The 25952-nt window shown below is 39.4% G+C and overlaps 1 protein-coding gene across 1 annotated transcript in view; it reads left to right on the top strand.

Annotated features, from left to right (window-relative positions):
• PTPLB (protein tyrosine phosphatase-like (proline instead of catalytic arginine), member b) overlaps positions 1-25952 on the top strand; it is a 127972-nt gene that overhangs the window by 21977 nt on the left and 80043 nt on the right. Inside the window, exon 3 of the mRNA XM_006869363.1 lies at positions 6756-6774. Within this exon, the coding sequence (XP_006869425.1) occupies positions 6756-6774 (19 nt within the window). The remainder of the gene's footprint in view (positions 1-6755; positions 6775-25952) is intronic.

Here is a 25952-nt window from a genome sequence, read left to right as displayed (position 1 = left end):
GGGACCAGTAATAACACTAGGGTGGTAGGCACACCTTAGAATAGTAAACCATTTGAGATCCAAAGACTAGCATTTGCCCAAGGACAAAGTTCAGAAGGGTTAGGACAGAAGGAGGAAGTGACATATTGTGGGGATTGCAATCAATGACAGGAAACAAAATATGTATGAATTATTGCTTGGAAAACTGATTTGCTCTCTGAATCTACACCCAATTCGCAATAAAAAGTTAAAAAAATAAAAAAAGACTTGGTTTGGCCATTATTAGCTAGACAATTTTCAGTGACTATTCCAGATTAGATGACCTGAAGTATGAAAATTTGTGAAACTTAACATTTCAGTGCCATAATGTGAAAATTAGGCAGATTATAAATTTATAAATTATATAGTTAAGTATAGTAAGGAAACTGAAATTAAGTGACAAGGAGAGAAATTAAGGGAATTTTACCTAGTTCCTCCTTTCTAAATGAATATAAAAGGACTTTGAAAACGTGTTTGGCGTCTCTGAAGGGGTCTAATAAATAACCCTTTGCTTTTTGCTTATGTTCCCAACATTGAGAAATAACTCAAAAGGGTTGCATGTGGATTCTAAAATTCAGTTTTTCTGTGACCCAAGGGGAAGTTAAAGAGCATAGTATTTGAGCCAAGTGAATTTGTAAACTAAACTTCAGAATTAGACCCACCCACACCCCCAGACAGCAGTGGCTGGGATGACATGCAAGAAACCAGAGAACTTGGGGTTCTTTGTGGAGCATGCCCCATTTATTCTTACCAAATTTATCACTCAGATGAGTCAGTCTACCTTCTAAGTGATTAAAAAGTAGAGAGAGATCAGAAATATTTGGGAGAAATTCTGTTTCGTAAAAACCAGAGAAGAGGGAGGTGGTAGTCCAGTAATAAGTTGTATTCATTATAGAAAACGATACACATGGAGAATAAAGTACATATTTATCATAACTTAAATATAACCACTACCTAAAGATAACCACTCTGAGTAGTTTGCTATCTGTCCTTTGAAACTGTATGTCATATACTTAAGTTTGAGCAAAAATGGAATTATATGTACATATAGTGTGAATTATTTCCAACACTAATCAAATACTGGTAAGCATAGTTCAGTTATGAATTTCTGTACAATAAAAATAAGTATAGTAGACACGTCTGTGGTGGAATCGAAATCACCTCTGTGGCTCAGATTTCAGCTGTACAATAGACAGGCCTATAAGGAGCCCTGGTGTGGCGATGTATGTTAATACGCTGAACTTTGAACCACAAGGTCGGTGGTTCAGACTCACCAACCGCTCCTCAGAAACCCTATACAGAGTTGTTATAGGTTGGAAACGACTCACCAACACTTAACAATAACAACAACATAAGGGAACAGTAACACTAGGAAGGTGTGATAACTTAGCTGTTTCACTCAGGTGATTTTATTCTCCAGAAGACCACCCATAGCAGCCACATCTCGTGTTTTTTACCCTGTTTCTCAGGTCATAACTGGTTGGTCCTAGGGAATGCATACTTGACCCAGACTGGGCTGTCAGATTTATTTTTCTGTTAAGAAGTTGGAATTTTGAACTGAAAGAAAGAATAGGAATCACTAGTTAAAGCTCTCAGCTGCCAACCAAAAGATCGGTGGTTTGAGGGAGAAAGATGTGGTAGTATGTTCCTATAAAGATTATATGGGAGTTTCTTTTCTTCAAATTTATTGTAATCCTGTTTATTGTAGTCAGATGACCTTTCTTTTTCATTTTTACTACTTCTTGGAGTGCATTTTGAAAAATTGTAAAGGCATTTTGTTTACCATAATGAATAGGGGTGTTACTGACTAGATGTCCTGCAATTTTGAGACAGTCCTCCTCAATGAAGACTGGTTCTGTATTTCCTAGGACTTTTGTATATATAACCTCCCATGCTAATCCCTCTGTAGGTATAAACTGGTATTTAAAAAGTTTTTAATTTGTTTATTACCATTTAAAAAATAATATTGTGGTCTAGGTAAAAGTTTACACAACGAATTAAGCTCACCTTAACAGTCTCCATACAAATCGTTTCCATGCCACCAGTCACAGTCTCCACGATGTGTCAGCACCCTCATCACTTTCTTTCTGTTTGTTCTGCTTTCATTGATCTAGCTTCCCTGCCCTTCCTTGCCTTCTCATCTTTGCTTTTGGGTAAATGTTGACCATTTATTCTCATTTGTTAAGGGAGCTTGGATGATACTGCCTATTTTATGTCAGTCCATTATTTAATTGAACAGTGACCTATAGAAATAATAGCTTCAGTTCCAAATTCAAAGGGTTTTTAGGGTAACAACCTTGGGAGGTTCCTTTGATCAGTTCTAGTCTAATTGGTTTAGTAGGTTTGACCTTTTTTAGGAATTTGAGTTTTGTTCTACATTTTTCTTCCCTTCTATCCAGAGCCTTCTAATATGCTCCTGGTCAGACAGTTTCTTCTGGTCTCAGGTTAGAGGAAGTTATTCATATGGGTTGTTAGTCCCATGAACTAGTGTCTTCTTTGAGCCTTTGATTGCCTTCATTTTCTTTTGCTCCATACAAGTAGAGTCCAATAGTTAGTTGCACATTAGATGGCCACTCTCAAGGAACCACAAATGTCACTTATCAGTCTGGGGTATAAAACATTATCTTTGTGAATTATGTTATGCCAGTTGACTAACTGTCCTCCAAGTGCTGTGGTTTCAAGCTTTTTGGACCAGTAAACTAATCCTGAGAGTTGATTGGGTATATCTAGGCCGCCTCTGTAACTGTACCCCCATGTAGTTAGTTATATGAATGGATATATATGTAAATTGGTAGTTTTGTAGTACATATTAGTAGTGAAAGTAATGTAAACAAGAAAGGTAAATGAAAAATTTATTAAGAAAACTTTTAGTGTTTTTTATTTTGGCATAACAAAATACCACACATTAAGCATTTAAAACAACAGTACTTTGTTAGCTCTTAGTTCTGTAGGCCAGAGGTTGGGTTCGGCTGCTTTATCTGTGCAAGATCTCACAAGTCCAAAATCAAGTTGTCAGCTAGGCCAGGGGGGAAGAATCTACTTCCAAGCTCAGATTATTGGCAGAATCGTTTCCTTGTGGCTGTAGATCTAAGGCTCCTGTTTTCCTGGTAGCTGCCAGCTCCTAGAGGCTGCCCACCACTCGCTGCATGTGGCCCCTCAGTTTTCAAAGCCAGAAAGTCCTCATTTTCTCTGATGTTCCCTTCTGCTAATGGAGGGAGAAGACTCTACCTGTAAATGGCTCTCTTGGTTGTGTCTGACCCAGCCATATCGTCTCTGAACCTGAAAATCAATTGACTTGGGACTTTAAATACCTGTGCAAAATCCCTACACACCAGTACTCAGATTAGTGCTTGATTGACTAACAAAGGACAGGAATCTTTGAAATTCTGCCTACCAGAGTTAAAATGAAGAAGGAAACGTAATGAAATAAAGATTTTGTCTCAAAATAATTGAGTAATTTATTCGCTCTGCACATTCTGTTCTGTTAAAGTATTATAGCATTTCCAGCTTGCTGTTTAGTTGAAAAGTCTTGCAGCATGGTTACTGTAAAAGCAATGAAACTGATTGGAATATGTAACAGAAGATTTGAGGCAGCTGTTCAGATTTCAATTATCAAATTGTTATTGTTAAGTACGTTGAGTCGACTCAACTCATAGTGACCCCGTATAAGATTTCTGTGAGCAGATGATGGGTTTGAACTGCCAAACTTGTGGTTCACAGTCCAGTGTTGATCCTATAGTGCCACACCAGGAGTCCTAATTATTAAATTAGTGGAGACAAATGTATGTATTTCATTGGATTTCTTTAATAATATCTATTTTAATGTTTCATATTAAATGATAAATTGAAATTTTATTTTCAGAAAGCTTTCGTTTTCCCATGTTACCCTAAAACGACCCATTATCTATTACACAACTGCTTTACTGACTCTTACATTTCTCGTTGTTTTTGTCTAGTCCACCTTCTATTTCAAAGGTCCCTTTACATATACTGATTATACATCTCAGTGGAGTTCCAAGACAAGAAGACAGGTTTTCTGTGATACTTTCATTCTAACCTGTGCCATCCTATAACCTAGGGGATTATTTTGACACCACACTTAGACATACATCAGATCTAGCTCATTTGTGATAATATCCTCCTTCCTCATTTTCTTGACTGTGACTGTCATTTTCCTTAGTATATTGCTCTGGCTTTAGTTGAGGTTACTATATCATTTCTTATAAGTTACTACTTATCATAATGTTATTTTTTTATTCTAGTATTAGTCTGTATAGCTGTGTGCTCATCTACTGTTGTATACTTGCCCATAATGGCTTCTTATTTTTAAATTCACATTTATTCGTGGCAAGTTGGTCTATACACCTGACACCTTCTTTATTTCATTATGTTACCAAGCATTTACATATTGAATTGAAACTTTAAAAAAAAATTTTTTTTTTTTAGTGTTTTTTATTTCTCCTTTAAATATTAGGGCATTATATTTATTTTATTTTTAAAATTTGTATAGGTAAGTTATATCATCTATGTGTTTTATTTCCAGATAGTAAAGGGGACATAAAATATGTATACTAAAAAGGGGATATTAGGTCTGATAGAGTTGAGAACTTCTGTTCTATCATGAAAAGAAAATGTGCTAGTCCTTAGGCTGTATTTCCTATCCTGCTTTGTCCTGGGGGTGACCAGCAGCCCTGGTATCTTGACATCTACATGAATAGAAAAGGTTTTCTGTACATGCACTGTCATCTGTCTTCTTATCTCAAAAGATGCTCTTCATTTATGCCTTTTGTTCCTTGTTATAATTTAGAAATACCTTTTGGTTTTCCTCAACTTTTGCAGCAAGAGATTCAGCTTATCTTAGAATATTCACACACTTAAGAATCTAGCTGTGTTTTCCTTTGAAGATTCTAAGTGCAGTATGGTGATTCTTTTGTTCTCTTAGCAGTTACTGATGAATTTGTGCAGCTTAGTTTTTCATCCAAATTGCTAACACACACACCCTTTTGAAAAAAAAGTGAAATAGTTTTTTAAGCATAGTATCTTATTAGGCATGTTTTAGATAAACTAGATCTTGTCAAGTCTGACCTCTGTACATATCTGACAGGTAAATAAAACAGTATGATAGAAAAAGCAGTGGACTAGAAATGCAAACCAGGTTCTTGATCTTGATTGTCATTATCTTGGACAAGTTTAGTTTTTCTGAGCCTCGGTTTCCTCATTTGCATGTAGAGTTAGTATTTGCCCTGCTATTAGAACCAAATAACACAATGATTGCTAGTGAAATGTTGTGAATTATAACGTGTTTTGTTGTTGTTGTGAAGCGCCGTTGAGTTGGTTGCAATCCATAACGACCCTGTATAGGGTTTCCAAGGAGCAGCTGGTGAGCTTGAACAGCTGACCTTGCAATTCAAACGGCTTTGCAGTCTGGAGCATTAACCCACAACGCCACACCAGTACTCCATAAAGTGTTTTAAGAGGGGGGAAATGGAATTGAAAGATAATGTAATTTTTTCACAGACTTTTTGAAGTCTCGTATAAAACCTGCTAGGTCTTATTCATCCGAAAAAAATTTGGTCATTTAATCAGTCTTGTAGATGACTTCAAATGCCTTTTTACCACTACCACTAGAGCTAAAGTGATACTGTGTGAAGGATAGGTTGGAAGGGGATTTTTAAGAGCCTAATTGGCTGATTGGCTGACTACTGAGAGTTCCCATGGGAGAAGGGATGGCATCTCACACAAGGCACTGGAATTGAAAATGGGGAAGACACATGCTGGAAGCTTTGGCTGTACTCAGAAACCAGTATGACTTAAGGGTGATGGGGAAGTAAGAACCTAAGAGACTGGAAATTTGGTGATCAGGAGGCAAAGCAAGTAGGAAGGAAGCAAATGTGGGTATATGTCCCATGAGGCATGCCATGTGTGAGCTGCTGCTTTTACAACTGTTGTTATATGCCGTGGAGTTGGTTACGACTCATAGTGACCCTGTACAGAGTTTTCGAAGCTGTAAATCTTTATGGGAGCAGAAAGCCTCATCTTTATCCCATGAAACAGCTGATCGTTTCTAACTGCTGACCTTGCGGTTCGCAGCCCAATTCGTAACTGCTACACTACCAGAGCTCCTAGAGCTGTCCAAAAACCGTTGGAATATGGGCCTAGAGCTCAAAGAGACCTAGAGCTAGAGATTAGACCAGAGAACACCCGTTAGTGAGATCACAAAATGAGCTAAGGACCAGGGGTGAAGCTTTGTGGAATGAATGAATGCACTGAAGGGGCTATCAGGCCACAAAAGCCAACAGAAGTTCTTCTCAGCCCTGTCACATGGTCTGTGAGAGGAGAATGTGGGAGGTGGAAGATACTATACACTTACTGCTTTGTCTATGTATTAAAAAAAAAAAAAGAGGTCTTGGGTGTCTGATAAACTAGCGGATAAGATTTGTTGTTGTTGTTGTTAAGTGCCATTGAGTCGGTTCCGACCCATAGCGACCCTGAACAGGGTTACCGTTAGCCCTATGGAAACCTTCTACAGAACCACGAACTGAAAATGAAAAAAACAATAAGAATTTACATTTTGTTAAGTGGCCTGTAGTCCCTTTTTAAAAGGAAATGTTGGTTTTCCATATTCAGTGTTGCTGACAGATACTGCTCTAATCTTACTGAAAGGTTAGTTGTATGACTAAAATTGTAATATTATTGAGCCTTACTAATGCTCCTCTTTTATCTTCTCTTTCCTTTAGATTTTACATTGTGCCATAGGTAAGTATGGAATTTTTGCCCCTATGATATTTATTGGATTCTGCTGTTTGTTTTAATAGATAGGCTTGATTCTGAGTGAATACTGTTGTTGTTGTTGTTGTTAAGTGCCGTAGAGTCGGTTTCAACTCATAGTGACCCTGTACAGGGTTTCCAAGGCTGTAAATCTTTACGGGAGCAAAAAGCCTCATCTTTCTCCTGCGGAACCACTGGTAGTTTCGAACTGCTGACCTTGTGGTTCCCAGCCCGACTCGTAACCACTACGCTACCAGAGCTCCTTGAGTGAATACTAAGAAAACAAAAATCATTAATCACTATGTACAAAATTTATTTAGTCAAAAAGGCCTTTGCTTCTAAAGTCATAAATACTGCTTAGACATTAGCACTTCACCCAATTCACCATAAAACTTTAAAAAAAAAAATTTTTAAGGACTGTTTCTTACTCATTTCTATATCCCAGTGCATAGGAGCATTCTATTAGCAGTGAACATTTGATGATAATCATATCAAATGCTGATACACATTTCCAAAACTAGTTTTAAAATACTTGTAACTTCTTGTAAAAGAAAAAAACAGAAGTTGTCTCTAGAATTAGTCTAAAGGTGATGCTTTTTCTTATACAACTTTTTATGTTTAGAATGATTTATTTTCCTGTAGCATTCACTTTTATAACTTAGTTATTTAGACACTTATTTTAGAACCTTGAGCTGTCTTTAGCTCACATGCTGTTGATTTGAAGTGTGGCTCACAGTTACTATTTGTGTGATTTCCAGGCAGTAACTCAGCTTTTGTGGACAGGCATACTTTATCTTATTGCACTTTGCAGATACTGTGTTTTTACAAATTGAAGGTTGTGGCAACCCTGTGTTGAGTAATTCTATCAGCACTATTTTTCCAATAGCATGTGCTCACTTTGTGTGTTTGTGTCATATTTTAGAAATTCTCATGTTATTTCAAATTGTTTCATAATGCTATAGTACATTTAATAGACTACAGTACAGTATAAACATAACTTCTACATGCACTGGGAACCCAAAACTGTGTGTGACTTGCTTTATTGTGGTTGTTTGAACCCGAACCTGCAGTATCTCTAAGGTGTGCCGGTCCCTCCATTTCTTCATCACTAAAGGGGGAATAATAATTCCTCCTCACAGAATTATTATGAAAATTAAATGGAGCAACGCATGAGGCACACTTAGCAGGGTGTCTGGAACATGATGCTGTTGAATAATTGCCGGATAAAATGGTAGCTGTTATTATTACTGAAAGCAATGTAAATGCCATAGCAAATGAAAAGGTTCATTCTAATCCTTAGTGTAATGTTCAGTATTTAGAGTTCTATAAATTTAACTCTTTCATGGTTTTATTTTGCATAAGTTAGAGTTTTTATATGGTGCTTCAGGGCCTTTTATTATTAACATGAGTTGTACTTGTTTGTCCATGACTGCGACAATGCAACTTGACAAACATGACACCCAGAAACAATAAACTAAAATTCCCGTAAGTGCTCATTTCTGTCCTTTCAAATGAGTCCCTGTGCCCCCAGCTGTTTAGAAGTCGGGTTTTTGTTCTCTTGTGATAAAGGAGAGACAAGATCTCTCAGATGTTTTCACTTGATTCTCAACTTAAGATCTGTAGTGCTTTATGTTCTGTTTTACTTTATAGGGGCCCTGGTGACATGGGGGATAAGTGTTTGACTGGTAATCCAAAGGAAAGCTGTTCCTCCTAAGAAGGGCAAGGCGGTCTGTTGCGGAGTACAGAAACCCCAAGGAACAGTCCTACTCTGCAGTGTAGGCATTCTGCTATGAGTCAGAGTCAGCTCAGTAATTGGTTCTGTTTTGTTTTATAGAGTTGTTATTGTTGTTGTTAAGAGCCGTCCAGGTGATTCTGAGGAGCAGCTGGTGGGTTTGCAGTCCAGTCCTTACCCTATAGTGCCACACCCAGGAGCCCTTGATAGAGGTGGTGTTTTTAAGTGTCATCAAGTTTGTTTCCACTCATAGCCATCCTGTGTAGGGTTTCCAAGGAACAGCTGGTGAGTTTGAACCTCCAATGTTGCAGTTTAAACCGACCTTGCAGCCCAGTGCTTATAAGTGGGTGAGAAAAAAACCACATGGAGGTATGACTTCACAAGGTTGCAAAGAGGAGGTCTCTTTGTTCAGTGAGGGTTGAAAGAAATAGTACCTTTCTTTCTAAGTAGCCTTCAAGATTAGATGTGGAAGAGGCATGTGGAAAACGGGTTGGTTTTCAGCTGACTTGTGCAGTGCAGTTCTCCCTCTGTTGGAATGGAATTAGAGGTTGAAGGGCAGGAACTGAAGATGCTCTGTGTAAGATACGACATTATGCATTTGGTGAACCTTCTTTTCTGAAAATTATACTGCATTTTTTCATTTGGGAAGTCTTCCTTATCTTGAAAACTATAGACTAGATGTGTGCATAGGAGATCAGTCACAGCCTGGAGGATACTGTATCTAAAGTTGAATAGTAGCAGTTGGCTTTCATCAATAGACTGGGACAAAAGACTTTTACATACATATGCTGCCTTTGTGGTTTCAAGTTATTTGCTGTATGTACCAGCTTGCACTTCTCTCTGAAACTGATGATGACTTTTACATAATTATTTTTAAAAACTGAACTCCAAACAAATTCTCAATTACCTTAATATTGGTAATAGTTGGTAGTGTATGGCTCCAGGTAAAAAGTATAGTGTCTAGGGGAGCTTGAGCACCAGAAGACCCTATTCCCATACTATCGAAAATATTTTCCCTCCCACCAACTAAAGTTAGCTAAAGCCTCCTTTAACTGGTCACATGCACACTTAGTCACACACACACCCACCTTTGAGTGGGTCAGGCTATTATCAGTGATTTTGCAATACAGTACTGTAAACGCCAGACACGGATCCACGTCAGGCACAGATCCCACCAAGTTGACAGAAGAGACCACTGGAAGAAGAGCATCAAGGAGGGAAGGAGAAAATTTTTCTCAGCTGGAGTTCTTTTTCATTCCTTTGCCCAGTCCAGGAGGATGGTTGGGCACAAAACCCAAATTGCTTTCTTTTTAACAAAAACTGCTTTCTTTATGACAATTTAAAAATACCAAATTGTAAGGAAGAACAGAATGGGAGTAATTATTTTAAATACAAATGGTATAAAGCAACCAAAACCCAAAATTCACTGCTGGTGAGTCAATTGTGAATCACAGAGTGGACTACCCTATAGGGTTTTTGAGGCTTTCATTTTTATGGAAGCAGATTGCTATAGCTTTCTCCCGTGGAATGGCTGGTGGGGTCAAACCACCACGCTTCAATTAGCAGCCCAGTGCTTTACCGCTGTACCATCAGGGTGTCTCAAACAGTATAAAAATAGCCATATTCCCAAAGTACAAGTTTCTGAGCCTAAGGCCTACTAAGAGCTACCATAGCTTTGCAAGTACTTTGTCGACTCTCTTTCAACTTTATTTTTAACCATCTCATATTTGGGGATCTCCATCCCTAAGCCCATTTTAGAACCCTTTCACAAACTTGAATAAATAAACTTTTTCTTATTCTGACTCAATCATTGCTTTCTACCCGGGTGCGTGTTTAATGAGGGGGTGAGGACAGAGCCCTTTGAGGCTAGCCTGTCTACCCTGTCTAGAAACCTGTTTGACTGAGATGCTGTCTAGGTGCAGTGGGGAGTTTGGAGGCCAGGCTAGAAGGTTGACCAAGACAGCCTTTACCTCCTTTGTGATTGTCTTTTGTTACTTATTATGTTACTTATTAAAGCACAATAATTTTCCAGCATCTTGACAACTAAGCTCCATATTAAGATTAGTTTGGGAGTCTTTAAACCATAATCTTTCTCAAGTCAATTATGTTCTTCTAGCCAGCCTAGTTTAGCCTCCTTCTCTGTTATCTCTTAGTTCAAGGCCCTCAGCCTCCTTATCTAATTTTACTTCCTCTGCTACAAATAGGTATAGAAGAGGAAGGAGAAACATAGTCTTAGCACCTGTATCTTTTACTCCTGATAAAGAAACCTTCACCTCCTGTCCTCAGAATAAAGCTGGCTTTCTCACACCTCGCTGACATTATGCATGCTGTTTCGTTTGTGTGATTATTCCCTGTTTGTGTGAATGAATGCCCTACAGATGAAGGAAAAGAAGAGAAAAATGGAGCAAGTTCTTTAGAAGCCAGAAAGTGCCTGCCAGAACAGGGTGTGGAAGACTTGCCCTGGGCTCACCTTCAAGCACTCAGTAATTGATAGCAGCTTTTCTGTTAGTTGTTACTGGACAAAACAATCCTTGAGGATTGCTGGAAGCCATCTTGTGCTCAGGTGGATTTCAGAAGGGAAAGCCATGAAAACGGCCTTGTGTGCTGGCAAGTTGATTACGACTCATAGCCACCCTGTATAGGGTTTTAGAGGCTGTACGTTTCTACTGGAGCAGAAAGCCTCATTTTTCTCCCATGAAGCGGCAGGTGAAATCAAACAGCCACGAGAGCTCCTGAAGAGGGCCTAGATCTGGGTCTAGACGATGCTGCCATCACAAGAACAGCTAGAGGTTCGATTTAAATGTAAACCTGTGACTGAGATCTTTAAAATATCTCTGTCAAATGAACATTAGCTTGCTGCTCTGCCAAGCAGGAACCAAGCTCAGGCAACACCCATTGGAAACACTACTAGTTAAGCAGGCCTTTGTAGCTGATGATCGCTCACATTCACTACACCTGTTTGTTGTGAAAGTGACGCTGTATCTCAGCTGTTGCTTCATAGTAGAAAGGCAGTGATCTGAGCAGAGGTATAACAGAAGCATATGCTAGATGTTTAAATATGCCTGTTATTAGCTACTCTAGAGTCGATTCCAACTCAAGGCAGTCCCATGTGCCTAAGAAACTGGTTTCAAGTACTGTGGTTGCAGTATATTTTCCCTTCTCCATGTATTTTTTTTAAAAATCCAATGAGCAGAATTGAGATTGGGAGAGAGACACACACCCACACACACTTTTTTTCCTTTAGCGTACATTTACCTCTGATTTTCACTAGATGGCACCCTTGTATTACTAAGGACAATTTCTCTTAACATTTACATTGGTGGGGGGACAACTAATAAAAATAGTGATGAATCAATAACAGATACTGAGGAATGAGCAAGTCACCCATAGCAGAGATAACTTGTTTTCCTAGAACTGTCTGATGACTTGGTCACTAATATTTCAAGTGACGAAGAGATGGAACTCTGCATTGCCCCAAAGGAGATTATTTTATAAAAATTAATAAGGTTGTTGGTGTTAAGTGCTGTCGAGTTGGTTGTGACTCATATCCCTGGTAGTGGTAGTGGATCACACGTCTAGGCTGCTAACTGCTAACTCAGGAATTCTAACTCACCAGACACTCCACGGAAGAAAGATGGTGTTTTCTGCTCCTGTAAAGATTTGTAACACCAGAAACCCTATACAGGGTCATTATGAGATAGAACCAACTCCATGGCATGTGGCAGCAGCAGCAAGTGTCTTTAAAATTAACAATGGATTTAGTGGCTTAATTAAAAGGGTGCTCTATTTTAAAATTCTGTGATGAGTGACAGTCTGAAGGTAATTAAACTTCCTCTTGTATTCTTAGCTTCAAAAGCAACATTACTCCAATGAAGGAGGAAACACTATGTAGTGACCAAGGTTGCGTAAATTCCCATGAACTAAAAAATGAAAGCTTGACTCTTCTTTTTTGGCCACAGAATCATTTGATTTATAATTCTTTAGCAGTAGTTGGTTAAATAATGTATTAGGATAACAAAGGAAGCCTGAAAGTTTAGAAATATTTGTATGACAGTAGTATGTCTTCTTTTGTAGTTCTTAAGAGCTTTCCTGGGAAAGGGTATGTTTTTCTTCATTTACTAAGCAACTTTCCACTATTTTTTTTTTAGTGTTTTGTTGTGAATTGTGTGATAGTTTACATGGGAGAGCTTTACATTCATTCTGTCATATATCATTTCATTGCCATGGTTGCAGTCCCCTCCTTACATCATCATCCAACCAAAGGGTATACCCTGCAAGCCTGTTCCCCACCCCCCGTCATCACACAGCCCCTCTCCCTCTCGGAGTCTACAGTACCCAGCAGCTCCATCTCTCCACGTCATCATCTCTGCCTTCATATCTGGTGTCACTGCTTCTCTAGGTAGGGTACCGCACTCCGTTCTTCTCCCTTGATGGTCCCAGGTCCTCTGCTCCCCTCCTTTTGCTACACATCGTCTACCTTTACATTTCCAACCCTCACAGTCAGTTCTGATAGCAGTTATTCACCATTGTACCACAAGAGACTTATCCCCATCTCCTTTTATCAGTCCTGCCCAGACAGATTGGATACTACTCTGGAGATTTTGACTTCTTCCACAACCTCTGGATCTAGACTCCCTCTTTTTTTTTTTTTCCTTTTTGAATAGCAATTCCTATCGCAGTAAGTTCTGTCATTTAGAAATATTTGTTTAAGGTTCATCCATGTCGTTGTATGGCTTGTAGCATGTTCTTTTTTTATTTCTGAATAGTATTCCAATGTATGAATGTTCCACAATTTGTTTATTCTTTCCACTATTGAAGGACATCTTAGTTGCTTCAAGTTGGGGATGATTATGAATAAGGCTGTTATAAACATCTATATGCAAGTGCTATGTGGACAAAAATACAGGTTTGCATTTTTATATCATTTGAGTAAATGCTTAGGAGCACAATTGCTGGATCATATTAAAACACTTAACCCTGTTGGCACAATAGTTAAGCACTAGGCTGTTAACTAAAAGGTCAGTGGTTCAAACCCACCTAGCATCTCCATGGGAGAAAGACCTGGCAATATGCTCATAAGATTTTTGTTGTTGTTGCTAAGTGCTGTTGAGTCAGTTCTGACTCATAGCGACCCTGTATAGGGTTTCCGAGGAGCAGTGGGTGAGCTTGAACCACCAGTCTTGTGGTTCAGTCTAGCACATTAACCCACAGTACCACAGCCTAGGAAACCTTGTGGGGCAATTCTGCTCTATTATGTGGGGTTGCTGTGAGTTGGAATCAACTCCATGATAAAATTATGTTTAGCTTTGTGAGAAACTGCTTTCCATCAGCAATGAATGAGAATTTTTGCTATTCCACTGGCTCTGTAGGATAAGCATTCAACTGCAAGATCAGTTTGAATCATAAGGTCGGCAGTCCAAACTCACCAGCTGCTTCTCAAAACCCCATACAGCAGGGGTGGGGAACGTCTGGCATGAACCATATGTTGTTGATGTTATTAAGTGCCATCGAGTTGGTTCCGACCCATAGCGACCCTGTGTAGGGTTTCTGAGGAGCAGCTGGTGAGCTTGAACCACCGACCTCACAGTTCAAACAGCTTTGCAGTCTGGCACATTAACCCACAGTGTCACACCTGGACCCTCAAAATCGTTTGGTCTGGTCCTGCCAAGGCAACCACAGTTCCAGTCATCACATTTGTTGTTGTTAAGTGCCTTCCAGTCAGTTCCAACTCAATAGCAACTCTATATAGGGTTTCCAAGGAGCGACTGGTGAGCTTGAACTGCCTACCTTTCAGCTCAAAGCGACTTTGCAGTCCAGTACATTAACCCACAGCACCACACCAGGTGTTCGGCGCATTAACTCACAGTGCCACATTGGGGATGAGTTAATTAAATGTTTGAGCAAATATAGCAGGCTAATTTTTAAGTTGATAATTTTGTATGGCCCGAGAATGTTACAAATTTTGGCAGAAAAAGATTATCTACCCCTACTATACAGGGTCACTGTGAGTCAGAACCAATTTGATGGCAATTAACGACGACAACAACCAGTGACTAGTATTGGCAGTGTTTTGGATTGAAGCCACACTAGTAGGTGTGTTAGGTCCCCAGGTGGTACCAACAATTTATGATCAACTATTAATCAATAATCTAAAGGTTGGCATTTTAAATTCACCTAGTAGTTTTTGTTGTTTTTAAGTGCTGTTGAGTCAATTCTGACCCATAGCGACCCTGTATAGTCTTTGAGGAGCAGCTGGTGAGATTGAACCGCCAACCTTGCAGTTCAAATGGCTTTGCAGCCTGGCACATTAACCCACAGCGCCACATAAAAGCCTGACAGTCTGCTTCTGTAATGATTACAGCCAAGAAATTTCTGTGGAGCAATCCTCCTGTAACACAGAGGTCACCGTGAGTCATAATCAGCTCTCCGGCAGTGAGTTTGATTTTTGGAATAGCTATGTACTGGTATCTCATTGTTACTTTCATTTGCATTGCCTTAGTGACAACAGTAGATGGTGTTGAGCGTCTTTTTTATGTATTTGTCATCTGTATGTCTTTTGTGAAGTTTCTGTTGAAATCTCTTTCTATTTTTTAATTGAATTGCTTATTTTTTTAATTTTAAGAGTTCTTTATTTTAGGTGGGAGCATGGGGCCTCCATACGATAAGCACTAGAATGAACCACAAGGTCTGCAGTTCAGGCCTACCAGCCACTTCACAGGAAAAGATGAGGCTTTCTGTTCACGCAAAGATTTAAAACCTTGGAAATCCTATACAGGGACACTGCGTTGGAACCAACTTGATAGCACAACACAACAACAACATATTTTAGATACAAATTCTTTAACAGATTAAGTATCTTGCAAATATTTCTTCTCAGTCTGTGGCTTGTCTTTTCAAGTTTTTCTACATGTATTTTGCAGAGCAGAGGTTTTTAATTTAAATAAAATTCAATTTACCAATTTTTTTCTCATGGGTCATACTTTAAGTGTTGCATCTAAAAATGGGGCACCACACCTAAGGTCACATCAGTTTTCTCCTAGTAACATTATAGTGTTGCATTCTTTAGTGAAGTCTACGATTCACCTTTAGCAAATTTTTGTGAGAGGTGACAGGTCTGTGTCTGGGTTCATTTTTATTTCTTACATATAGACATCCAAATGTTCTAGTACCATTTGTTGAAAAGACTACTCATTCACCTTTGAACTTCCTCTATGCCTTTTGTCAGTCATCATGTGATTGTATTTGTGTGGGTTTATTTCTGGGATCACTTCTGTTCCATTGACCTGTATGTCTTTTTTTTTTTTTTAAGTTTTTATTGTGAATTATGTGATACTTTACATTGGAGAACATTAGCTTTACATTCATCCTATCGTTTTATTGCCATGGTTGCAATCCACTCCATGTGGTTATAATCCACTCCGTGCCTCATCAAACATCCAAAGGGTACACACCGCAAGCCTATCCCCCGATCATCAGCACACAGCCCCTCTCCCTCCCTGGGTCTAGAATCCCCAGTCGTTCCATCTCTCCAGGTCATCATCTTTGCCTCCATCTCTGGTGTCACTGCTTCTCTGGGTAGGGTCCCGCACTCCACTCTTCTTCCTTGATGGTCTCAGGGACCTCCCTTCCTGGACTGCAAAGCCAACCACTCCCCTCCTTTTGCTACAAAACATCTACCTTTACATTTCCAACCCTCACAGTCAGTCCTGATAGTAATTATTAAATATTGTGTCACAAGAGTCTTCCCCACCTCCTTTCATCAGCCTGGTCCAGACAGATTAGAAACCACTCAGTGGAGATTCTACCTTCCTGTGCACCCTCTGGATCTAGGCTCCCTCTTGAAAGTTTGTAAGCCAGTCACTTCTTGCTTTTGTAGCCCATCCCCCCCATTTTGGGTAGCCAATGTCTAAGTTGCCATCCTTGTGTACCCTGTGTACAGAGGGGGTGGGAATGATCCTCGCTGTAAAGATTTGTTCCCTCTTTTGAGCTACTGCATCCATAAGTATAGGTCAAGTTCATCAAATTGTATCAGATCTCTCCCTTTTTTCTCTTCTACTAGTTGTGTTCTGATCATCCAATCATTGAAGCCAGGTCAAGTGGATACTATTTGCAAGTGTGGGTGTTCTTGTGCATCAGCCAGACGCTTCACTCTCTGCTCTAATCCTCTGTGGCCATGTCACTGTCTCTGGGCCCAGGAGTCTCCAGGACTTGCCATACTGTTGACCTACCAGGTCTCAACCCAGGTTCACCGGAGTCTATTGAATGTGGTTGGACTTAGCTCACAACTTCATTGCTGTTTTTCCCCCAATTCCCCTTGTCGGTGACCAACATGGTCACCAGTCAGACCACATGCCTGCTTGTGTATTCCACTTGAGTCTTAGTCTTGGAAGGGTGTTTGCCATGGGGGCACCTGATACTTGTCTTCTTAATCATTTCAGTTTTGTAGTCTTAAAATCAGATCCTGTACATCTTCCAATTTTGTTCTTCAATATTGCTTGGGTTAACTTAGGTCTTTTGCCTTTCCATATGAGCTTTAGAATGAATTTGTCAGTATCTATAAAATAGCTTGCTGGAATTTTGTTTGAGATTGTATTGAATGTATAGATAAAGCTGGGAATAATTGACATCTGAACAATATAGAGTCTTTTCATATTTCAAGTATGTGAACATGGAATATAATATGTCTCCATTTATTTAGCTCTTTGATTTCTTTTGTCACACTGTTTTGAGGTTATTCCCATATACATCTTGTACCTTTTCCATTAGATTTATACCTAATAATTATTTATGTTAATATAAATGATATTTTAAAATTTTTCAAATTCCTTCTCAGCATTGTTAGTATATAGAAAAGCAATTGCCTTTGTTCCTATATATTGATCTTGTATCCTGCACCCTTACAACGTTTGCGTGTCAGTTGCAGAAATATTTTGGGCCTTGTGTGCTATTTTTGTTGTTTTTACTACTCACTAGGAAGAAGGCCAGAGCTATAAACTGTTCTTTTTTTAGAATTGTTGTTTGTTGCTGTCAAGTTGATTGTGACTTATGCATGTCAGAGTAGAACTGCTCCGGATGGCTTTTAAGGCTGTAACCTTTTGGAAACAGATCTTCAGGAACCTGTAGGTAGGTTTGAATCACCAACCTTTTGAGTAGTAAAGTGCTTAATTGTTTGCAGCCTGCAGGGAACTGTATGTTGTCATTTTTCTAATTGTTGCCCTTGTATGTATGCCTACTTTAACATACTTGGTCCTCTATTTTCTTATATCTCCTTTTACTCTCAAATACCACCTATTGTACATACAACAGTGAGTTTATTCTGCTTTCCACTTTATCTCTCCCTTTTTTTTTTTTGGTTGCATTATTTCTACATTGTCAGCACATAAAACATTTATATGAGAGCACTTCAGAATGTGTATGGAAAAATTCCATTATCTTTTAATCCATTTTCCACAAACATTTTGGAGTCCCCTTGTATATAATTCTTCTACCTTGTTCTCCCCTTTGGTTTTGTCATAAGTCCATATTTAAATATACTAAATGCTTACTTTAAATCTTCTTGTTGAAGCATCCCATCATCTTTTGATTCAGTCAAGCTCATCCTTTAGTAATTTTGGGACCATGAAGAGCCTGAATTTACTTTCCCTGCAAGCTAATAAGTTTGCCTGTTAATGTTTTATGGATGCTGGCAGAAATCACAAGACTCTTGTGTCAGAGACAAAGAACTTTATTTTCATGGCAAAAGCAGTTGGCCATAGCCTCATATTTATTTGCAAAAGTTACCCAAGTCCACAAAGTCCCAAGGGGGTGGTACAGGTGGATCTAGATGGATACCTACACACACAGTCGGTTGTGTTGCAGGAGAGGAACGTTGAAATTGGGGAAATACTGCTTTTAATAATAATAAGAAGCAAGTTTCCTCTTTGCCTGGGCTGGTGTGAGGGGTGGAGGTGGGAGAAGCATTACCTTATCCCTCAAGATTGCTTACAACATTACATAGTCCACAAAGACAATGTTCTATATCCTGTTTTGGTGAGTAGCAACTGAGATCTTAAAAACTTATGAGCGGCCCTCTAAGGTCCAACTACTGTTTCCTCCCTGTGTGGAAGAAAGAAGAGTGATGAAAATTGAAGATGTTTGGAAACAGTTCAGTGAACTAGTGGGACATGTGAACATCAGTCTCCATGACTGGTCAGAAAGAGACTGGAGGAACCCAAGATTATGGCTATTGCTCATTCTTCAGGTCTGGAAGTAAATCATCCTCATAGCTCACTTTTCAGCCAAGTGGTGATGGTTTCGTGCCATGGAATCCATTCTGACTCATAGTGAATCTGCACGGGTTTCCTAGTCTGTAAATCTTTATGGGAGCAGAAGAAGCCTCATCTTTCTCTTGCGGGACAGCTGGTAGTTTCGAACTACTGACCTTGGGGTTGATAGCTCAACTCAAAACCACTACACTACCAGAGCTCCTGAATGATGTATGCTCACCATGGATTAGTCAACCGTTCAAGATCAAAAGGGCCTCATTTACCTAAGGCCAAAATTCAGAAGAGTTGGGAAAGAAGGTAGAGTGGAAACCAGAATGACTTGTGTATGTTGGATCTTCTTTGCCTGTCTTCTCTTTTGACCCCTTTCTCTCTGATTCCTTTTACTTCTTTATCTCATTCTCATTCAGTGTCCTTTATTAAATTTTCATGTAAAACTATTCCCCCTTGATCACCTTAACCCTTTCGTGACCCAGAGGACATAGATTACCCACCAACATTTTCTTCCTCTCAAGTTTCTTGGGAAACTGTTATTCCAGTTGTAGTGTGTGCTGCTACTTGGTTTGTTGTTGTGTATCATCAAGTCAGTTTTAACTTGTAGCAATCCTGTATAAGATTTCTGAAGTTGTAAATCTTTATAAGAACAGAGAGCCTCATCTTTCTCCCATGGAGCTGCTGGTGTATTCTAACTGCTTATCTTGATTAGCGACCCCATGCGTAAACCCACTATGCTACTAGGTTATACAGGTGGTGGTGGTGTGCTGTGGAGTTGGTTTCGACCCATAGTGACTCTGTACAGGGTTTCCGAGGCTGTAAATTTTTTCGGGAGCAGAAAGCCTCATCTTTCTCCCGTAGAACAGCTGGTAGTTTCAAACTGCTGACCTTGAGAGGTAGGGGCCTGTATAGCTATGTGAATCTGAAGAAATCCTACCACCAGAGCCCATCCACTTGGCACATGTATGTCCTATATAATTTTATCAAAATGCATATATCTCAAAAAATGTTTCCCTTGTTGCAGTATGCTTTCTACTGCTGAAATCACATAGCATCAATTAAAAAATTCAAAGAAAAAAAATAATTCCATCATGAAGGGGTTCGAATTTAGTGTTATTTCCAATATGATTTTGTCTTTTTCTTCTCCGCCTCCCCTCACCTCACCCCCCGGGCCCCCTGATTTCAGTCAGCTTTTGTTTCAGTTACACCATTTCTTGCCCATTTCTGTCCTTCGCTTTTGAATTTCTGTTTAAAAATATTCATGTATTTCAAAATACTGAATTCAGTTTGGAGTATTGTGCTAAAGTTTTTGTGATTGATCTAGGAAGTAATTTTTATTAGCTAAAATATTTTTAGCCTCTTTTTCTGTTCTCTTCTGATAATAGTTTTATATAGTTGTAAATTGCTTTCATCTATTCATTTTGAGACAGAATTGGGAGGTTGGGTTTGTTCAGATTTCTAGCGTGAGGACACTCTTATATGTCAGTGTAGGACACTCTTATATGTCAGTTGAGGGGGGAGTCAGGTAAGTGGAGGGAAAAATTGTGTAGTTCTTTTCTGTTTTGAGTTTATTGTAACTTATAATGGCAGATTATTACTGGCCAATAGAGTAATTCTTATAGAAGGAGATCATCATGTTTTTCTCCCACAGAGCTGCTGGTGGGTTTGAACTGCCAACCTTTTGGTTAGCCCCCAAGTGGAAGGCAAGGTACTTTTTAAACTTTTGCTCTTGGATTCTAAGTTAAACTTTAGCTCTTGGATTCTGAGGGCTCTTGGATTCTAAGTTTCCTCCTCTTCCTTTTTCCCTACACTATCCGGTCACCAGAGGGCACCTCTGTCTTCTTTTTCTTTTCTCCCTTTCTCCTCCCCACCCCTTGCAGAAACAGGGCCTGAGGTTGCCTCTTGAGTTCCACCGCTTAAGTCCCTTCCCTGTGCTCTGGTGGACAAAGTTTCCCTTTGCACTTAGAGTAGATGTTCTCTTCTGGGATTTTAGTTCAAATTTAAGCCCTCTGTCCTCTCTTCTGGGCCCTTTCTTCAAACTTCTCACTTTGCACAGAGGTTTGTAGTGGGAACTCAGGAGATAGCTCTGATAGGGTGTACTGTTTATTTTTCTATTTAATTTAGTGGTAATTTGAAACTATAGCTCTCTGTGTCTTTTGGTTGTGTAAGGGTATAAATTTTGAATTTTTTTTTCCTTTATATTATTGGTCTGTGCAGATTTTTGGAGGATATATTTATTGTATTCAGTAAAGGAGCTCAGTTACTATAGTGGGTTATGAGTTGGACTGCTAACTGCAAGATAAGCAGTTTGAATCTACCAGCCACTCCACAGGAGAAAGATGAGGTTTTCTGCTCCTGGAAAGATTTACAGCCTCAGAAACCTTATACAGGGTCATTGTCAGAACTGACTTGATGGCACACAATCACCACCACCATATTCAGCTGTATATTTGTATTGTGAATCTTTAGCCCCATATGTGTTTAAAGGGTAGTTTTGAAATGTGTAAGTAATAATTATTTTTTTCTGTTAGGTGCTGTCAAGTTGGTTCTGACTCACAGTGACACTATGCACAATACAACGAAGCACTGTCCAGAACTGTGCTATCCTCATAATTGTTGTTACACTCGAGCCCATTGTACTGCCACTGGACCAGTCCATTTCATTGGGGTCTTCCTCTTTTTTGCCGACCCTCCACTTTACCAAGCATGATGTCCTTCTTCAGGGACTGGTCCCTCCTGATAACACGTCATAAGTATGATAGATGAAGCCTTGCCATCCTGGCTTCTGACTGCACTTCTTCCAAAACAGATGTTTGTTTTTCTGTCAGTTCATGGTGATTTTAATATTTTCTCTAGCACTGTAAAACAAATGCATCAATTCTTCTGTGGTCTTCTTTATTCATTGTCTAACTTTCACATGAATATGAGGTTATTGAAAGTATCATGGCTTGGGTCAGTGCATCTTAGTCCTCAAACTGATATCTTTGCTCTTGAACACTTTAAATAGGTGATGTGCAGATTTGTCTAATGCAATATGTCATTTGATTTCTTAACTGCTGCTTCTATAAACATTGATTATAGATCCAAACAAAATGAAGTCATTGACAACTTCAATTTGTTCTTCATTTATCATGTTGTTATTTACTGGTCCAGTTGTGAGAATTTTTGTTTTGTTTACATAGAGGTGTAATGCATACTGAAGGCTGAAGTTTTTGATCTTCATTACTAGGTGTTACCTCACTTCCAGGAAACAAAGTTGTATCATCTGCAAAGTACAGATTGTTAATGAATCTTCCTCAATCCTGATACCACATTCTTCTTATAATCCAGCTTCTCGGATTATTTGCTCAATATACAGATTGAATAAGTGTGGTGAAAGATACAACCTTGGTGCACACTTTTATAATTATATTCTTTCTGTTAAGTGTCGTCGAGTAGGTTCTGACTTGTAGCGACCCTATATAGGGTTTCTGAGGAGCTGCTGGTGAATGCTTTGCGGTCGAGTTAACCTGTAGTTAAATATATCCATACCTGTGATTAATCCCTATGGATAATTTCTGGAAATAGGTCAAAGGTACTATCAAGTGTTGGTGATTTTACTAAATGCACATTGCCCTGTTGGCCTCCAGAAAGCCTGTAAGCGTTTATTGAGTTTCTTCTGGGTGACAGACACTGCTGTAAGCACTGAAGACACAGAAATCAGCAAGACCCAATGCCTGTTTTACAGCCAAGGAATCAGAAACAAAGCACACAGAGACTGTGGCATATGTTTTACCAAAAGGAAAAGTTCAGAGTTATGGGAACAGAGAGAGTGCTTTTTGGAAGCCTTTTCCATTGTAAACAAACTTAACTTGGATCTTCTTCACAGAATGCTTCTTTAGTTCTTTGACCCTAACAGAAACTTACCTGGACAACACTTCCATTTTTGCTATCTATGTGAGCCTATTCAGTCTTCCATGCCCACCAATCTTTCTCCTGCCTGCCGTCCTTGGCCTTAGGCCACCTGTCCTTAAGTTTTTTCATGGACTCGTCTTTCTCCACAGATTCCTCAATGCTAGTTTCTCGGCTTTTGGCTATATCCACCTTGTCTTCCCTTATGCAATCACTGTGGGGGTCCATTTTTACTCCTTTTCTTTTTCCTTTTCTCTTTGCCCTCTGCTTCTCTCCCTGTCTTTTTTCCTTCAGGGATCATGTGTTTCTCTGACTCTCCATGTTTGTATTCCACCTTTCTTGCTCTTTCTACTTGCCTTTTCTTCCTCTCCTATTTCTTTTCATTACTGCCCATTTTGCCATCCCCATGGCGTAAGTTCACTTACTTTCGTGGCCATTACTCTTTTATGAATTTTAGTTCCAGCTACCCACTTGGGCATCTCCACGTGGTTGCCCTGCACACACCACACATTCATTTACAAAACTTAATTCATCATTTGCCCCACTAAACATCCAGGTGCCCAGGAATCGATTCCAACTTAAGGAGATCTCATGTGTGTCACAGTAGAACTGTGCTTCATAAGGTTTTCAATGACTGATTTTTTGCAACTAGATCACCAGGCTTGTCTTCCAAGGTACCTCAGAGTGGACTTGAACCTCTAACCTTTCTGATAGTAGCCAAGAGCTTTAACCATTTGTACTATGCTCTTTATTCTACTCTCTGAATCTCTACCTAGATTCAGTTTCTACCTAGTTAACTAATCCAGAAACCTGGTGGTCAGTTTTTATTCCTTTTCTTTGCCTTTTTTACCTTTTACTCTTTGCTTCTCTCTGTATCTCTTTTTCTGCAGGGATCGTGTGTTTCTCTGTCTCTCTATGTTTTTATTTTCCCCCTCTTTCTTTTTCTGCGTGCCTTTTTTTCCGCTCCTATTTCTTTTCATTATTGCTCATTTTCTCCATTTATTCTTTTCCTTTTTCTCCTCCATTTGCCTCTTCTGTATTCCCTGTTCTCAGCTTTTCTTCATTCCTCACTACCCAAGTACGGGTTCTGATAATGCTCTCGCTCTCCTTCTTTAGGGAGTTTTAGTTTGAGTGGCAAAGCTTGTAATCAAAGTGTGACTTCAAAAGCCTGGGGCCAGGAATGAGATGGACAAAGTAGAAAACACTTCTAGACTACAAACCAACTCACTGTTTTCTCTTTTACGAGGTAGGCCAGTATTTTTCTTCCGAGGATTTGACAGCTCTGAGGTGCCTTGAGGGCCACACAGGGTTCTAACTTTGATGCAAGAAAGACAATTAGAAAGCCCCAAACCTGATCAAAGCGACCTGATGATTGGGAGTGAAGATTTTAAAGGAGTTTCAATCAATTAATCTTGGTGTTTTTAACGTTCTTCTTATTTCACCACCTTCTTGAGATTTGACTCATCTTTAGCTTTTATCCCAGTTGTAGCCTCGAGAAACATGACTAATAATTCCAGGAGGCATTTTAGTTGAATAAAGAGTGTTTTGAACTTCTAAGTTGTTCTGTTAATGACAGCTGCTCAAAAACCGAATCAAGGGTCTATAAATAATGACAGATTAGCACCTTGAATAGACTGTCAGGAATCAAATAGCTTGTTCTTATAGACAGTTTTTTGTTTTTTTTTTTTAGAACTAGAATATATGATTACTTTCTTTATAAGAAAAGAGAAAAAGGCAGTGGGTATGTGACAGTGTAAGTCAGAAATCATCTTTCTACCTTTATGGAATCTTTATTTAGTTTTTGACAGAAGAAGTTAAGTAGAGTAGAATTTCAGTTCATTTTGTCTTTGAAAGGACATAAAGGCTATACATTCCACTGCAGTGGCCAAATGCATATTGCTTCCAGTGAATCAAGAGACATATAAAATCATTAAGTAATTACATAATTTACGTTGTTGTTTAGTGCTGTCGAATCACTTCCAACTCATAGCGATCCTGTATAGGATTTCTGAGGGATGTCTGGTGAGCTGTGGTTCAAACCAACTTTGCAGTCCAGAGCATTAACCCACAGTGCCCAAGTCAGTTCCAACTCAAAGCCACCCTGTGCACAACAGAATGAAACACTGACCGGTTCTGTGTCATCCTCACAATTTTTGTTATGTTTAAGCCCATTGTTGATGCCGCTGTGTCAGTCAATCTCATTGTGGGTCTACCTCTTTTTCACTGACCTTCCACTTTACCACCAAGCCTGATGTCATTCTCCAGGGACTGGTCCTTCCTGATGGTATGTCTGAAGTAAGAGAGACGAAGTCTGGCCATCAGGTTTGTAAGGTCATTAGCTCAAACCCACCAGCTGTTCTGCAGGAGAAAGCTGAAGCTTTGTGCTCCCGTAAAGATTTGCAGCCTCAGAGACTCTATTGTTGCTGTTGTTGGGTGCCATTGAGTGAAGAAAGAGCACTGGTGGGACAGTGAGTTAATGTTAGATTACTAATTGAAAGGTCAGCAGTTCAAACTCACCAGCCTTCCATGGGAGAATGATGTGTCAGTCTACTTCGTAAAGATTGTTGTTGTTGTTAGGTGCAATCAAGTCATACCGACACATAGCGACCTTATACACAGCAGAATGAAATGCTGCCTGATCCTGGGCCAACCTCACTACTGTTGGCACACTTGAGTCCATCGATGCTGCCACTTGGCCAATCCATCTCATTGGGGGGGGGGGTCTTCCTCTTTTTCTCTGACCCCCCACCCTACCAAATATCCTTCTTCAGTGACTGGTCCCTCTTGACAATATGTCCAAAGTTACAGCCTTGGAAACCCTATGGAGGAAGTTGTACTGTCCCATAGGGTAAGGTCACTATGAGTTGAAACTACTCAACAATATTGGGGTAGTTTTTGGTTTCTTGTTTGTTTGGGGTCTTGTGGGAGGTAATAAGGCTCAGTGGTTATGAACATAGGCTCTGAAGTCAGACTGTCTTGAGTTGAATTCTGATTGTACCATTTATTCATTGTGTAATTTAGCTCAAGTTACTCTCCTGGTCTGACCCTTGTTCTTTGCTCTATACACTGAAGGAAATACTTCTAGCCACGGAGGCACTCAACAAACAGGAGTTTATGATAAGTGTATTAGCTAATGGTATAAGTAAAGGATGTAGAACCCTGCATGACGCATAGAACACACTCAATAAATGTTAGCTTTTATTTATTGTATTGTTATAGCTGGAGCAACAATCTTGCCTCATTTATTTCTAATTTTATTTCTGTGTAACCTAAAGGAATGTGTGGTT

Source organism: Chrysochloris asiatica, unplaced genomic scaffold, assembly GCF_000296735.1.
Source record: "Chrysochloris asiatica unplaced genomic scaffold, ChrAsi1.0 scaffold00130, whole genome shotgun sequence".
In the NCBI taxonomy this organism is placed as follows: Eukaryota; Metazoa; Chordata; class Mammalia; order Afrosoricida; family Chrysochloridae; genus Chrysochloris; species Chrysochloris asiatica.
Note: the sequence above shows the minus strand (reverse complement) of the source record. Positions and strands in the feature narration are given on the sequence as shown.